General features: G+C 58.7%; 2 protein-coding genes across 6 annotated transcripts in view; both read right to left on the bottom strand.

Moving 5' to 3' along the window:
- Nucleotides 1–1,014, bottom strand: part of LOC111157012 (polycystic kidney disease protein 1-like 1) — a 23,833-nt gene extending 22,819 nt beyond the window's left edge. Inside the window, exons 1-2 of the mRNA XM_022518214.1 lie at nucleotides 859–1,014; nucleotides 121–332 (exon numbers count right to left, since the gene is read on the bottom strand). Coding sequence (XP_022373922.1) covers nucleotides 121–332; nucleotides 859–906 — 260 coding nt within the window. The 5' untranslated portion in view covers nucleotides 907–1,014. The remainder of the gene's footprint in view (nucleotides 1–120; nucleotides 333–858) is intronic.
- LOC111156993 (HUS1 checkpoint clamp component) overlaps nucleotides 1,015–16,196 on the bottom strand; it is a 27,904-nt gene continuing 12,722 nt past the window's right edge. The window contains exons 8-12 of one of the 5 annotated variants that reach the window (XM_022518189.1): nucleotides 12,816–12,939; nucleotides 9,912–10,015; nucleotides 7,085–7,209; nucleotides 3,497–3,585; nucleotides 1,015–3,123 (exon numbers count right to left, since the gene is read on the bottom strand). In XM_022518189.1, the coding sequence (XP_022373897.1) occupies nucleotides 3,081–3,123; nucleotides 3,497–3,585; nucleotides 7,085–7,209; nucleotides 9,912–10,015; nucleotides 12,816–12,939 (485 nt within the window). In that variant the 3' untranslated portion in view covers nucleotides 1,015–3,080. Of the gene's footprint in view, nucleotides 3,124–3,149; nucleotides 3,586–7,084; nucleotides 7,210–9,911; nucleotides 10,016–12,815; nucleotides 12,940–16,196 lie in introns of those variants that run through there. The other 4 variants (XM_022518190.1, XM_022518186.1, XM_022518187.1 and 1 more) reach the window with 4 other exon arrangements.

Raw genomic sequence — 16,196 nt, 5'->3', positions numbered from 1 at the left:
GCCACAGCTGCAACCACCACTGGGTGACCAGGGGGACAGTGACGTCGCCAGCTCCCTGGGCGTGGCTCCAGAATTGGGGCCTATGGTGGACGCTGGCCCCCTCCGCCACCCACACCCTACCTTCCGGGTAAGGTGGGAGAAGGTGCGGTCAGAGTGCTGGTATGTGGGCACGCAGCCACCCCAGCGGGGGCCCCCATCGCAACAGTGGCCGCTGTGACGTCGGTCCCTGGAAGCCGCTCTGGGGCCATGTCCTCTGCAGAGCGCCGCTGTCCCAAGGGGCAGGAGGGGGTCTGTGCGCTCAGGCGGCAGGAGCCCTCTGCGGGACAAGTGCACTGGAATTCAAGAGGTGAGTGAGTGAGGGGGTGTGCCGGGGCCTAGGCTGGCGGCCGCGCTGCCTTCTGCACCGTCGGGAAGCTAGAGAATAAGGGTCCCCGTGCGGCTGCGGGCTCCCTCATCCGGGGGTTAGTGCAGGGTGGCCCCTGCGTTGCAGACGGGTCCGGAGAGGGTTTGCACCTGCCAGCGCAGTGGTCAAGAGCGCGCCGCTGGCAACCACCAGGAGCCCGGGGAGCCACTGTTACCCCTAGTTCACGCTGCTCCCTGCTAGCAGCCACGAATGAGCTCCTCTATAGGGTCAGCTATGATTAAAGGGGGCAGCTGAGCAGTGACGCTCTTGCAGACATGGAAACTACGGGGCACACTTTCCTTTAGTGAGGATCCAGCTCAGGTTACGCTTTCAGACTGGCGGAACCGCTTCCAAAGGACTAGGAGCCGGAAACACGGCTCGCCCCCAAGTCCCAGGGCCACCGGACCCACCAGCAGCTTCCCGGAAATGTTCCGCCGCAGCGGGCAGACACGCACCTGGAGAAGCCCACAGAAGTCACCGCACATGTTCCCAGCTGCAGACATCCATCGGCAACAGGGGCCTGGGCCACTGCTGCCCTGGAAGCTCGCGATTGTCACAGAAGGTCCCTGGGAGTTTCTGGATACGAAGGAAAAAGGCAGAGACAGGAAGGCTGGCCGTGCTTCGCTCGCTCACGTGGCCCATGTGGCCTGCACCTGCTCGTCAGCGGTCCGGGTGACAGCGGGGTGCCTGCAGGTAGAGCTGACCCCGCCAGGGCTGTGCCAGCGTTCAGGGATGACTGTCATGGAGCGGGAGTGTATTTAAAGCCATTCACTAACGTCTGTCCCCAGCTGGGACCCTGCTTCAGATGGCTCCCCCAAAGGGCGGGTCACTGTCCTAACATGCTCTGTGGTCTAGGGGAGGCAGCCTGGGCTCGGGTCACAGGGAGCTGACCCCCGAGGCAGAGCCAGGCCTCCGCAGGATTCACCTGTAACTCAGGGCTGCAGCTGAATGCCTGGTGGCTCCCGGGCAGGGCGGCTGCTCACCGAGTCTGGTGCCCTCCACGGTTCTAGGAAGGGGGTACGAGGGGCATGACCACAGGCAGCAAGGATGAAGACCTCTTAGACGGTCCATTTCGTGTCCCATGCTACAGGACCCCATTTACCTTAAACCAGGGGCCCTACAGGAGGGATGTGCTGAGGCCACTCAGGCCCAGGGCACTCAGACAGGGACGCCGTCCCCCTGCTCTGCTACACGGCTGGATCCTTGTCCTCGGGCCGGTGAAGACGAGCCGCTCTGGCCCAGGCTGTCCTAATGTGCTGGGCAGGAAGCATATGGGCTCAGGACACCCGGCTTCCAGCCATGGTCACGCGGCAAAGGCACAGACTTCAGATCGCAGCACAAATGCCACAGGTCCCGTGAGCCCCCTTGCTGCCTTGCCAGCTGCTGGAGCCACACCTCCCTAGGGTCTGCCCCAGGCCCTCCCTGTCTGCACAGGGTCACCTGTTCTCTCCACGCAGGAGCTCTCCCACCGGCCACGCCAGCCGTCCTCCCACAACACAGTCCTAGTGCGCTTGTCCTGGCTGCTTACTCCCTACCCGTTCCCTTAGGTTCCTTTAGTGTTAACGCAGCGATGTTCCTTCAAACCCCGCAGGTGCCCTCTGAGCTCACACAGCCTCCCGAGGACAGACAGGGAGCACCACCCCAGAGTCCTGCTCTGCTCACACCTGTTTCCAGAGCTTTCCTGGAGCAAGGCCTCCGGACCCCCGCCCTGCTGGGGGCTTCTACTCGCTCCCTGGGGACACCTGCCACGCCTGAGAGGGCCTTCAAGAGCATCAGGGCTGCTTCTGTTAACCTGCACCCAGCTCTCCTTCGTCTGGACCCCAGAAGGAAGAGGCCCAGAGGACACAGAAAGGTGCCTGTGTCATCGGGGCAAGCCCCCACCAGAACAGAGTGGTTTGTCCCAGCAGCGCTGCCAGCAGGGGTGGCTACTATCTGTCCCTACAATTAACCCGCTTTCTCCAAACGGGCCACATTCCTTCCCGTGCCTGCCATTCCCCGTTAGCGGGGATGATGCCTTCCTTGGCTCCAGCTAACGGTCCTCCACGTCAGTCCCCGAGCCCAGTCCCCAGCCTCGTGTCTTCCTGACTCCACAGACACAGCCGACGCCCCCACGCATCCCCGTGGAGTCTGGAGGGTCCCAAGTCGCCCTATCTGCTGTTTGGATTACGTTTCCCTCCTGCACTGGATTTAGGGTCCCCCAGGGGAGGATGGGATCTTACTAGTCTCTGTAACCCAAATTCTGCCTTGTAAGGTGGGGGCTTCAAAAATGGGGAGTTTTATGGGGAAGAAGAAGGAAGAATCATGCAAATAAATGGAGGGCAGGTGCGTTGAGGTGCACGGGGAGGGCTGGGGGCACAGTGGTTCCGGTGCCACACGGGCAGCTCGCCTCAGCGAACATGGTGGAAATGCGCTAGTCACCAGGAAGGACAAAGAAACGTCTGCATCCACACACCCTGTGTTTGCCTTCGGAAAGATCGAGTTTGTTCTCTGTATGCATCAATGTTTAATTTTCATTAGGGTGAGTAAAACCATAGATTTCAGGACCAGCGTGAGGCAGAATCCCAAAGCAGGCCACGTGTTTTTAGAAGGACGCCGACTTCCAACTTCTGATGGTCCAGTGCTACGTTCTTATGGTGGCAGAGCAACCACAATAAAAACATGGAGCCAACCGTCTTTCTCATTCTGAAACGTTCACTTCATCCATGCTCGGTACCTCTGTGCTGTTATGAAACAGACCTCGAGGGTTTTTCACCCTAAACCCCGCGCCCACTGAACACCAGGTCCTTGCTCCCCACCCCAGCCCCTGGCACCCACCACCCATCCTTCTCCAGGAACCCGGCTGCTCTAGGGGCCTCGTGCACGTGGAATCTTGCAATATCCATCCTCTGGGACTGGCTTATTCCACGTAGCATCCCGTGCTCAGGGTTCGTCTGATGCTACCATACCGCACCCGCGAGAAGGTGTTCTGAGCTCTCTGCAACCCCTCATCCTCACCCCAGACAGCACACCCGACCTGACGCCAGCCCGGGCAGGTCCTTGCACGCCCCTGTGCAGTGCTGAGGAGCAGGGCTCCGTCGGGGCTCGCGGACATACCTGTCGGCATAGTCTCCCCGATCCCAAGCGGCCCGCATCCTCCCGCTGACAGCACTTTGCGCTGTTCTGCTGGTTGTTTTCAAAATGTTCTGGAAGGGGGACAAATAGCAGTCATTTAAGAGCTGCTTACAAAACCCTAGCTATATTATTTCTGTCCTCGGATAGCAGCTGGCCCTGCTGGGCCGCAGGGAACAAAGCAGGCTAGCCCCCTGTCCTCCCAGAGCCCACGTTCTCGGGGTCGTGGGGGGCAGGCCGGAGAGCGGGAGCTGTGGATGCCAGGAGAGTTGGGGGTGACGGGGGAGGCAGGGAGGTCAGATGGGGTCTTCGAACCTGGGACTTTGCATGTCCTTCTGAATGAGACAGAGGTGTGGGCACCAGAGTGGCATAATCTGACCCATGTTTTGGAAGCCCCGGCCTGGCCACCTGTTGATAAAGGCTGAGGGAGGCAAGAAACCCAAGGGAGATGTTCGGAGCTGGCTCTCCATTCAGACACTGCATCGGCCCTAGAGACAGCCAGCGCCGATAAGGGTAGGACAGCAGCACTGGGTCTCCTGATGGAGTCCTTACAAGACGCAGGGCACTGTAGGCCGTTTGTGTCAAACTAACCAGCACAGACCTGACTTGACTGACACCGGGGCTGTGTCCAGAAGAACCGCCATAAGCTAAAAGTAATGTGAACTGGAAAATGCACTGAACACAGCAGCCTCCCGAACACCGAGCTTAGCCCGGCCTGTGATACGCATGCTCAGAACACTTCATGAGCCGACACCGGGCAAAAGCCTTGGCTACAAAGCTGATTGTATAATAAAGCGCCGACCGTCTGCTGTGAGTGACTGGATGCTGTACTGAGGGTGAGAAACAGAGAGCCGTGTGGGCGCAGGAGGGCGGTCGGGGCATCGGCTGTCGACCTTGGGACCGTCCACCTGCCGGGTAGCGAGCTGCCCCCCAGCATCCCGGGAGAGGACAGGCCGCATGTCACCAGCCCAGGAAGAGATGCTGTTCAGAATTCCAAGTATGTGAACAGCCACCCTAACAGTCAACGTGACAAAGCGTGACAAAGCAGGTGGGGAGGCCGCTAGGCCGGTGGGGCTGGCCAGCGAGACGGTGCCACACTGGGAAGGCCGATGGGCCACCCGACTCCCGTGACCCCAAGGACCCCCCACATCGAGTCACAGGCCCCTCGAGGCTGTGCGGGGCAAGACTGACTACCGTACAAATGTAACAAAAGCCCCAAATGTTTTACTTGGCATTAATGAAAACATAATTCCGATCAGGAGCCCCAAGCTTTACCGGGAAGCAGTTTTTAGGAGAATAAGACACCCTAAGAAGAGAAACGTTAAGTTTGCCCTTGCTGTTCCATCCTGAAGACAAGAAGACTGAGAGTGTCTGTCTTCCCTCCTGAAAGACCCAGGGTTTGCCATGACTCAGGGTGGGGTGAGGACCCAGCTCAGCTACCCAGTGTGTCTGGTCTTGTCCTTCTAAACTCAAGATGTGTTTACCCAAAATCACTCCCAACCTGCCACATGAACTACAGAAATGGGTTTTATAACCTTCACTACCCGTGATATTCACTTGGGGTAAGAAGTTTAATGACTCATTTGCGTTTGTTCTAGAAAACTGTATTTGCTCATCAACTTTTTATGTAACATTGAACCTACGAACTATGATATTTTATGGGTCTCAGACCCAATTCCAGAGTGGGGGGTGGGGTCCCCCCAAAACACCAAGGGAGTTTCAGATACTCGCAAGAATTCAACTTACTTCTGGCCCCTTCTACCCAAGACAGCATCAGACCCCACAGGTGATAGGTTTGGTTCCCCCACGCTGTCCCCCACACACTGAGGCACTAGCCGGAGCCCCAGGCTGGCCCCTCTGCTTCTGATCTGCCGCTACCAATGGCGGGTTCCAACACTCTCCTCCCTAGGTTCCTTTCATTCCCTAGAGGGGCTCACAGAACTCAGGGAAACCCGTAGTCATGTTTACCAGTAAAGGATACAATAGAGGATGGGACTGTACAGCCAGATGGGAGAGGAAGGGGGTGTGGCGCTCCCATGCCCCCCGACCATGGTCCACTGTCCCCAATCTCCACGTGCTCACCAACCCAGAAGCTCTGTGATCCCATCCTCTTGGGTTTTTAGGGAGGGGGGGTGGTTAGAGGTGGGACTAAGAGTTTCAAGCCAAGAATCACAGGGCTGTTTCCCCCGGCAGACAGCTCCCCAGCCCTGGGAAGGGGTCTGAAGGTCTCCTTTAACATAACACAACACACCCTCTGCCCCTTAGCTAAGGGTGAGTCCAGGGGTATGGGGAGCTGGGAGCCCTGGACAAAGACCACACGAATGACCAAAGCTGTATGTCTTCCAAATCCCAATATGGCATGTGACTGTTACCTAATCGGGGTGTAAAGAAGTCCATGCCATAACCTGAAGTAAGGCCTGTCTGTTCTTCCCAGCGAGCACAGCATTTTACGGACGGATGGAGTCTCGGGTTTGCAAAGCCGGGCCTCAGAACGCCTCACCATCAAACCCGCCCCCGGGGCTGCAGAGCCTTGGCCCTCATCTGAGGCCGGGGTGGCTGGGGCTCCAGGAAACAGGGCGCTGGGGCTTCGGGTGGGGCGTGGGTGGGCTCAAGGTCAACAGGAACCACGGAAACCCCAACAGCACAGGCAGGAGGCCCTAGGCCCTGGGGACCCAAGGCTGAATACATATCCCCCGTCTGTGCAGGAAGCAGAGCCCCCCTCCCCCCGGGAGCTGGCTGCACACGGTTATCACAGGAGCAGGTACGGGCAGGGGTGGGGAGCCTGTCGCTGGCCATGACAAACCCACGGCAGCAGGGTCCCCGGGTGTCTCGGAGAGCACCCTGCACTCGAACCTCTAGCAAGCCCTGCTCCCAGAGCATGACAAGTGCACCTTGGCCGACACCATTTCTTGTTAACCTGAAAACCCCCCTTCGAACTTTCCCAGTGTGGTGGGTGAGCCTGGAGGAGCTGCCAACAGGAACGGGGCGCACTACGATCGGCTCATCTGCAGACACAAATGCACAACTGCGGGCCCCATGGGGAGCACTAGGAACTCCCTATGGGGGAGACCCCCCCACTGGGAAGACCACTGGGGGGGCCCCATGGGGAGCACTGGGGGTCCCACAAGGAGGACTGGGGACCCCCACGAGGAGGACAGGGAGCTGAGCTGCAGGGTGACGTCTGCCGGGGGGCGGGGTGGGGGTGAGGAGGTTCCAGGAGCTCCCGCGAGCCGGCTCCCTCGGGTCAGGACAAGAAACGCTGGGTCCGGGCTGACCGCACTGCCTGCTGGGAGTCAGAGCGCATCCTCAGCAGGACCACGTCACGCTGTCACTCACGTCACTCTCTGGGCCACAGCGCATGGATCACCCCCCCGTGGCTGGCTCAGATGCTGCCTTGTTTCTCACACCGGAGACGGCCCGTCCCGCCTCCACCACCCCACCTCCGCCGGCCCTCCAGATGGCCACGCACGGCTGCACTGTGCTCCTCCGTCCGGCTAGTCCAGCCTGAGTAACGGGTCTTCCGGAAGCAAAGCCCGAGCGCCCCAGATACAGCGGCAGCTGTCTCAGGAATACCTCGTCCCGTGACACCAGCGGGGGTGGGTGCTCCGGTCCCGCGTCTTCTCTCCCATGTGTCCTCGCGCCCAGAGGACCGCTGGCCTTCTCAGTGCTCCTGAAAGGCGTGGGATTAGCGCGGGCCGCTAGGGAAAAGGGAAAGACCAGGTCTGAAGCCCACAGCGTGCAGCCAGGAGAGGGCCGCGGTGCCGCGAGAAGTCCCACCCGGCTTGACGCCGCCTGCTTTCCTGTGGGTCACGGAGCCGGGTGCCTGTGGGACCTGCTTCTGAGTGGGGGCCGTGTCTGCGTTCGGTGCCTTTTCTCTTTCTAATTCACTGATGCAGTGTCTAGAGTAAGCCAACGCCGGGCGCTGTCGGGGAGGTCCCGGGCCAGAGCCCAGGCTCACCACCCGACCCGGAGGGCCACCCCGCTCTCCTCCAGCACTCAAGCCTTCCCCATCAGAGAGATGGGCACAAAACGGGGAAACCACAGTCCCAAAGACCAGGTGGGGATCTGCGGGGCCAACATGAAGGCCAGTAAGACCCGCGAAGCTTAAAAGCCAGGATGCTTCCACACAAGGCCTCTGGATGCACGCTGCCCAGCTCCCAGGGCCAGCCAGGCCGGCACCCACCTGCCTCGCCTGCCGGAGCAGAAGGGACAAGCAGTAGAAAGAAGGCCCCTGCCGCAGACGGAACCACTGAGGCCGAGTCAGCAAACCAGGGCGTCATACATCACCTACCCGAGCTGCCAGCCTCCCCCAGAAAAGCTGCCATAACCGTCAGGAGTTTCTGGGTCAGCAGCAGTGAGGTAATCTGTCCCGTGGCCCCCTGCCCCCAAAGGAAGATGAGCTGGTCCACCCAGTGAGAACGCCGGCCCTTCCCCGTGGGGACGATGCCCTTGCCTGGAACAACCCTTGCTTGTCTTTGCTAGTAACTTCCTTGTCTCACCTTCCTCCCTATGAAAATCTCCCATTTTGCACTGTTCCTGAGGGTGTATGTCTACATGCCTATGGGATGCCACCAGCGCCATGAATTACTTAACAAAGCCAATGACATCTTCACACTTACTCGGTGGAATTTCTTTTTCAAGTCATCCCTATGCCCAACACGGGGCTCGAACTCACGACCCTGAGATCAAGAGTCTCACGCTCCACCAACAGAGTCAGCCAGGCGTACCAGAATTTTGATTTCGAACCCAAGAATTGCACATGAGTTAAAACCACGGAAGCGGATGGTGGGTTCAAGGGCATCTGCGATGCCATTTTCTCTAGTCCTGCAGAGGTTTGAAAATGTCCACAATTCAAAAGCTACAGGAAGCATTTCCACGGAGCCCTGGCTCCGTGCACAGCCTGGGGTCACGAAGCAGAGAGCTGGCCCTGCACATGCAGACGTGCAGCCCTCAGAGCAGGTCCCCAGAGCAGGGCCGGGAACGTCGGGTAGAAAGGAGGGGTGCTCTGGGCTGGCTCCCCTCAGGGCTCCTCCAGCACCCAGCCCCTGGCTTCCATTAGCCGCGTCACGGCCCCTTGCCACCAGAGCTGGTGGCCCCAGTGCCGTCCCCAGCACCGCCCAGGCAGCAACACCGGCCTTCAACCTCTCAGCCTCCCAGGACAACATGCAGACTGACTGAAATATTTTGAGTCAACACCACTGTTTACTATCAGGACTCCAGTGGGTTCGTATCTCACGCTAATAAAAGCTGTCCCAAATTAACCGACAGCCAGGTTCCTACGGCTTCTTTAAAAACAAGCTGAGTAAAAAAAAAATAATATTAAATAAATAAATAAAAACGAGCTGAGTGTCTGAGCTGCCATCCACAGAGCCAGACACTACCCTCGGCAAGGACTAACATGTGCCCGACAATGTCTGCAGGTGAGCTAGGATAATAAAGTCACCTCTGTTTTTCCGAAACCAAGCGATTCCCAGAGCCACTGTGGTCAGGTTACGGGAAGGAAAACCCGGCCTTCTCACACGAGCACAAATGCTCCGGACAGGAACGATCATGGGAGGGCATCTTGAAGATACAGGGTCACAAAATGACGCAAACACAAATCCGAAGGAGAAATGAACTCACGAGGGAAATCTACCCCCCACGATTGTCACGTAAGAGTCACGAGGGTTAGTTTCGCACTGGGTTCCGTCCGGATGCCCGAGCCCCGCTCCCACCAGCACACACACCACGCACACCTGCCTTGCTGGTATTTTAAAGCTCCTCATGTCTGTCAAGGGCACAGCCCGAGTGCAAAACTCAAATATTCCATCGACCTGAAGTAACACTGGAAATTAAGTTTCAAGCACCCACTTAAGACTTTTATTTTAAAAGATGAATAATGGAAGTATCGTCTTGCGTCGGCGTGGGGAAACCCAGCACTGTGGCTGTGAAGCGTCCCTGTCCCATCACCTGGGCGCCCCCATCACGTAGCTCCATGGGGGTCCCTCCCCAGACTCAGCGGTTCTCAAAGTACAGCCCCTGGACCGGCAGCAGCCTCCCCTCAGACCCCCAAAGGCAGAATGTCTGAGGCAGGCCCCGTAGCCTGGTTTCAGCGAGCCCTGACGTGAGTCTGATGCCCTCTGGAGTCTGGAGATCCCAGGACAGGTGAATAAGGAAGGTTCTGGGTCCAGAGAGGGGTTTCAGAGCCCAAGTGTCACTGACTGGCAAGCTCAGGGCGAGCAGCCTGGTGTCTTCTATTCTTGTTTATTCTGTACTTTCTCACCAGCAACCAGGCGAGGACGGCCCCTCCCTGCAGGTGCGGGCAGGGATGGACCCAGAGGTGTGGGCTTCGCCGGGCTCCCCGCACAGGGAGCCGCAGCCAGCGGCTCTGGTGCCAGCGCCCCTTCCCAGGCCTACTTACCGACTGGCACTGGCGCTCCGTCGGAGGGATGAAGGCCCGCGTGCTCCGCGGCTCTCGGGGGTGCAGCGCCAGGGGAGGACCAGGAGCAGGCAGCCCAGACGCACCTAACAGGATGGGAACAGAGGAGGGGTGCTGCATGACATAGCAGTCTTATTCACAGCCAGCCTGTGTCCCCTCTTCCATCCACGTCCGTAGCTTGTGCCTAAACTAAAGAGGGATGCAGTTGGCCGCACACAGATAGAAAGTTGTTCGTGGTTTTTCAACAGTGTTTTCCAGGTGTGGGGCCTGGCCTCAAACTGTGACTTCAAACAGATTTCTCATCTTGCTTTAAAAGAGCCTCCCTCCCTCCATCCCTGCTCCCTCCAGCTTCAGTACTGGGGAGCAGAGAACAGAGCAGGGCAGGCCCACAGCCCCCTGCCCACCACACCTTTCCTGTGTCCCCTTCCTTCACCTCTGTGTGGACCAGACCCACCTTGGAACAGAAGGGCCCAGACCCAGGGGATGAGACCATGCAATGCGTGACAGTGGCCAAACACACCAGCATGACCCTGCCATGTGATCCCCACCATGGGCCAGGGAGGGAGAGCACAGGTACGTTTCCAGATGAGATCAGGGCGACCGCGGGAGATAGGCAGCTGCACTCAACCGCATCGGTGGTACCTCCAGAGCCAATGATTGACCGCACCCTCCCACATTCCCCCAAGGACAGAGGGGACACCTGCAGAGCTCCAGACCGCTGGACAGCGGCCCCAAGTACGGCCCCTAGTAAGCCGGTGCACAGACTGGGAAGCCCAGCCTGGGGGGTGGGGGGAAGGGAGGCACTGGTCACTTCTCTACATGCTGTGGCTTCTTGGGGCCAGGGACACCTGCGCCTGTGTCCACGGGGCCGATCGCCATCCAGAAAGATTGATGTGCAGTGATCAAATAGCCCTGAACCAAGGTGTGGGGACTGAGGTCTTGACCAGACATGGGGTGCCATTCCAGGATGCCACCCAGGCCTGCACCCCCCCCACCAGGGCTATGTGTGTCTCTGCATTGCAGGTGTGAATCCCGGTCCCCGAGGCTGGGCTCGCCTCCCCGTGAGAACACATGCACACTTTGCAGCGAGCGGTTTCTGACCTCTCTGCGCGCCTGCGAAGCTGGGAGAGTAGATGCTTTCATTTAAGCAGGGACTTCTTAGAAGGGAAGACTGTGTGACCCCAGCAGCTTCCTGATGCAATGACCAGGCAGCTGCCCCCAGATGGCAGACGAGGACCTTTATGGTGGGCGGTGGGGGCATGGGGAGGCAGCGGCGACCACGGAGTTCTGACAAACAGGGACGACCCTGGCTGAGGGCCTCTGAGGGCCTCAGTTCAGCGGCTGAGTGAGGCATCCCCAGGGTCTCCTTCCCACCCCTGGCCACACCTGTCTCCCACAGGCCAGGGACATGAGAGAAGGAGAAAAGAGAAAAGAGGCCATTTGGAACGGCGCACATCCTACCACAAACCTGGAGGGACTTCCGCGAGGACCAGGGGACATCAGACAGGGAAGCCCCGGGGAACCTCCACCCCTGCAGGCACCTGCCGCCCAGCTGGGGGCGCTGCCAGGGCCGCCTGAGGACACCTGACACAGAGGGCACCCCTGACGGTGAACCACACAAAGAAGGGATTGTGCCCTGAGAGTTCAAAGACCTTTTCTAATACAAAATGGGGGGGGGGTGTTTTAAGGAAAATGTACATACAAGAGAGACTCTCCCTGGCCCTGGAGGGTGGCTCTGGCCGCTTACCCGGAGGACACGTGTGCATGAACCTGCCCCTTGGTGGGACGGCACCGCTCACCCATCTGGGGACAGGCTCTGGGGCGTCGGGGAGTGCAGATGGTGGGGGCCACCTCGGGGTTTCCCAGCACCAAGAAGGAGCTGGGCGGGGCCGGCTGAGCCCAGGATCCTGCGGGGACTCTGACCCCCCCCCACAGCCTGCCTGACCTTTCTCCTTCCCCCTGCCCCAGGGCGAGCATGGGAGAGGCACAGGGCACTGGAGTGACTCAGCCCCCAGGACCTCCTCCTCAGAGGCCAGAGCCTCACAGAAGGCGGTACGGGGAGGGGGGGGGCACTTCTGCGGATCAGCTCAACGAGGGAGACCTAGATATACCCGAAGCTGCATCCACCCCCCAAGTGAACAGACGCACTAGCAGGGAGAGCAGGGACCCCCCCCCCTCCAGGTGAACAGATGGACGGGAGAGCGGAGAGCAGGGACATTCCTCCATGTGAATAGATGGACCTGTGGGAGAGCACCCCCCAAAGAAGTGCCAGTTACAGGCTTTGCCTTTTGTTCTTTTCCGTGTTTGTTCCTTCAGTGGCCCTTCAGTGGCCCGGCTATAGGCCTGTGCTCTGGGGATGCTCGTTGCTAGGGTCCTTCAACAGGAGGACCCCCCACCACCACCACCACCTGGGTAAGAGTCACACATCACAGATTCTTCAGAAGCCACGAAGTCTGGTGCATCTGGGTGGTTTCCAGGGAAGGGACTGTGCCCGTGACCCCTGCGGCTGTAAGACGACGGTGGGTCCTGTGCAGAACTTGGACTGGGAAGGGTCTGAAGTCACACACATACACATGCCACGGTTTCACACAAACACTCACAGAACACAGGCACACACAGACACATGAGCATAGACACACACGCATACACACACACACACACTTGCACACTCAGACACACACACGGCACATACGACGGATACACAGAAGCCTTCTCTCTCTCACACATGCACACACACAGGGGCAGGCACACACACACGCACACACACACACGCGCACACACACACATTGAGCCCAACTCCGTAGAATATTCCTTTTGAAAGAAAAAGTCCCGAGTACACACTCTAAAATACAGGTTCTTAAAGTCCCTGCAACCAGCGCTGCTCACCTCTGCGGGTCGTCAGAAACACCTTTTGGGGATTCGTGGGCCCTCAGGACCGAGGTCCTTCCTGGTGTCACTGGGTCATGGCCCTGGCCACAGCAGTGCACTGTCTGGCATTCGTCTGTGCCCCCTGGAAGACAGTGGAGGGGGGGGCTTATGCTCGTACCCAACACTCATCACACACGGGGGAGCAGAAACCTTGCCAATAATCTGCTCCCCATCTGAAAGCTTGATTCCCTGACACTCTCACGGAAAGCTTCTCTTAAGTACAAGGGTCTCTGCGCATCGGTCTGAAATGGGCCAGCACTCCAGGGGAAGAGGGCATCTGGCAGCGGAGAGAGTTGGAGAAGCCCCAGCTCCCACGATGGACACCACGACAGGGAGAAGGACTGATGGGGGACTGTGGCCCCTCGGTGCTGCCTTGTCCCTGCTCCCACCTGCACACCACCGCTGCACCACCGTTCCCAGGGCTGGCCTGAAGCCTACCGGGATAAAAGTCTCTTTTTTGACTAGTTGTCAGTTCCCTTAATTCTTCATGTCGACATTCTAATTGAGTAGGGATTTTACAAAAGTTGGTTTTTTTTTCATGTTTTGCCTAGAAAACAAGACCCCTTTTCTGCCTCCCCCCAGAAGTGTTTATGGGTGCACAAGGCCCTAGAGAAGACAGCGGTGCCCTGTGGAGGCATATTTTGTGCAGAAGCTGGTTCCCAGGTGGGGAGGCTGGGAGGGTCCCAGGAGGAAGACCAGTGAGCCTGCCGGTTTCCTGGCAGATTTCTCAGAATCCTGTGATTTCTAGAGCGTTGCTGGGGCCCTGCAGACGAGCAGGTGAGTAAACAGGGTCCAGAGCCCCTGGTGGGCTCAGGCCTGTGCTGTTGGCTCAGCACACTTGTGGGGGGCCTGTGCACCCGCCCCCTTGGACTCCGGGGCACCTTCTGGCATCTCCAGCCCCTTTAGGCTTTTCTCCACCAGACAAAGGCTTTCCCATGAGCTATGCAAACAGGAAGGATCCCTGTGATTACAAGATAAATACAGACCCACCTGCTGAGTTGGTAAACGAGGTCCCTTTCCAAAGCCCTGCAGCAGCCTCTACCCTGTTGTCACCTTCCTGTGGGATCTGAAGACCCACTTCAGAGCCACCACGCCCCAGGCTGGCATTAACACCAGCAGTGGGGACTCCAGGCACTCCAGGCCACAGGGATAACCCAATATGCAGTGACCCCCAGAGAGAAGAAATGTCCCAGTGCCGTCCCACACATTGGCTGCAGCCACAGCCGCCCGGCGCTCCCTGAGTTCCGTTAAAATAAGTAAGATTTCGTGTGTCCATCACATTGCCCCGTTTCAGCACGGGACACACAATGTTCCAGGTGCTGGGAGCCGCTGGGGCAGGCCACCCCAGGAACAGGAAGCTGCGGATACAGAGGTGAGGGTGGCCCGCTGTGCGGCAGACAGGACCACGTCCCAGGAGCTCTCAGGCCAGAAACTCCGGATGTTATCAGTTAGTGGCTTTCTTTACCAAACGGCCACTGAAACTCCACAGGGGGAGCCGCCAAGACCCCAGAAGTCACCCCCAGAAGTCACCTGCCGGTCCGAAAGGCTCCTCCCCACAACTTCCCTGCACCAGGACTGAGCCCCTGGGCGAACCTTCCGGAAGGCGAAGCACCTGATTCAGCCATCCAATCCTCCGTGGTTTTTGCTGAGTTTCATAAACAAAAGCTACCTATTTAGAGGTTTTTTTAAAACACAAATTCCGTATTTGGGATTCAGTGCCCAGTGCACAAGGGCAGCGTGGCCCCCACACGGTCTGTCGGCAGGTCCCTATAATCACAGTGCCAACCAGCTCTGGGACACTGTTCCTCATGGGTAAGGGCCTTTCTGGGCTCTCGGTGCAGATCCGGCTTGGGCTTTTACCGCAGTACTCCATCCCCACCTCTGAACGGACCTAGCTGGGTGCACCTGGCACATTGTTCCCACCTGGAGGTCCCCCCTCTGCCCCCCCACCCGGGGCATGCACGCATTCATTGTCCTCTTTACATGCCCCAGGGCTTCCCCATCAGCACACCAGCATCACAGCTGGGGGCGAATTCGGTAATTACACTGCAGCAAAGGTGAGGGGAGCTGCTGAGATGCTGGTAGATGTGAACTTACCGTCCTTCGAGCTGACCCGGGGAAGGGGCTGCAGCACGAAGAGCAGGGGCAGGGCTCGCAGGAGGGCCCTCCAGCCCGGACCCCCGCAGACCGCTGCCATGGGGCCTCCCGCTCGAACTGGAAAACTGCAGAGGCAGGTGCGGCCACAATGGGCCCCAGAGGCAGGACAGCCCTCCCCTGCCCCAGCAGCAGAGGGCCTGGCCAATCAGGCGCGTGCTGGGTGGGGGATCTGGGGACTCACCCGCCCACTCCCCCAACCCCCCCGCCTCCACCCTCCCCCCACAGAAGCCTCACGGGAGCTGTCGCACCTGGCGTGAGTCCTATCCGGTGTGACCCTGCAGAGTGTAAGTCTGGCCAGGGAGGTGCCCATACAAAGTGGGTGACAGTGACAGCGAGGGGGCGCCCTGCGCTCCCAAGAGGCCGGAACAAGACCCTGGCAAAGCCCTTCTCCAGGTCAGGCTCCTAAAGCTAGGGGCGACTGCCCTGCACACTCACACACTCACTGAATCGGATCGGTAGGCCGCACCTGCCCCTCTAGAATCTCTTCTCCCCGTGGGCTTCCAAAGGAAACTAAGTATCCAGAAGCCAGGATCTGAACACCCTCATAAGTGATCCCAAAGGCCTGGGCACTCTGGCCACTTGGGGGGGCTAAAATCCTGATGGCCTGACCTGGTTGCTAATTGTTCTCCCTCTTTCCTTCCTTCTCCCTTTACTACACCCCCTCCTCCCTCTCTCTCCCTCCTCTTCTTTTTGCTCTCTTCCCTCTCCTATCCCCTCCCTCCCACCTCTTCCTTCTTCTAACACTCCTCCCCTCCCCTCCTCCCTCCCTCCACTTCCCTCCTCTCCCCTTTCCTCTTCTACCCCCTTCCTCCTCCTTCCCCTACCTCCCTTTTTCTTTTCCCTCCCTCCCTCTTCTTCCTACCCCCTTCCCCCTCTCAATCTCTTCTCTCCCCCTTCCCTCCTCTTCCCTTCCCATCCCCTCCCTCCCTCCTCCTACTTCCCCCTTTCCCCTCTACCTCCTCCTTCTCTCCCCCTTCCCTCCCTCCCCGCCATCCCCTTTTCCCTCTCCTTCTCTGCAAAGCCACAGGGACACTGACAGGACACAGGTCATCACAGAAGTCATTATTCAGCACTGAAGATTTCAGTGATCACTGATTTTTCTTACAAAATACATTATGAGCAAGAAGATAACATAACCTATTTTGCATTTATCTTGTTCCAAGACAGTAATTAAGAAAAGCA

The sequence above is a fragment of the Enhydra lutris genome, unplaced genomic scaffold (assembly GCF_002288905.1).
Source record: "Enhydra lutris kenyoni isolate GAN:26980312 unplaced genomic scaffold, ASM228890v2 scaffoldscaffold51, whole genome shotgun sequence".
In the NCBI taxonomy this organism is placed as follows: Eukaryota; Metazoa; Chordata; class Mammalia; order Carnivora; family Mustelidae; genus Enhydra; species Enhydra lutris.
Note: the sequence above shows the minus strand (reverse complement) of the source record. Positions and strands in the feature narration are given on the sequence as shown.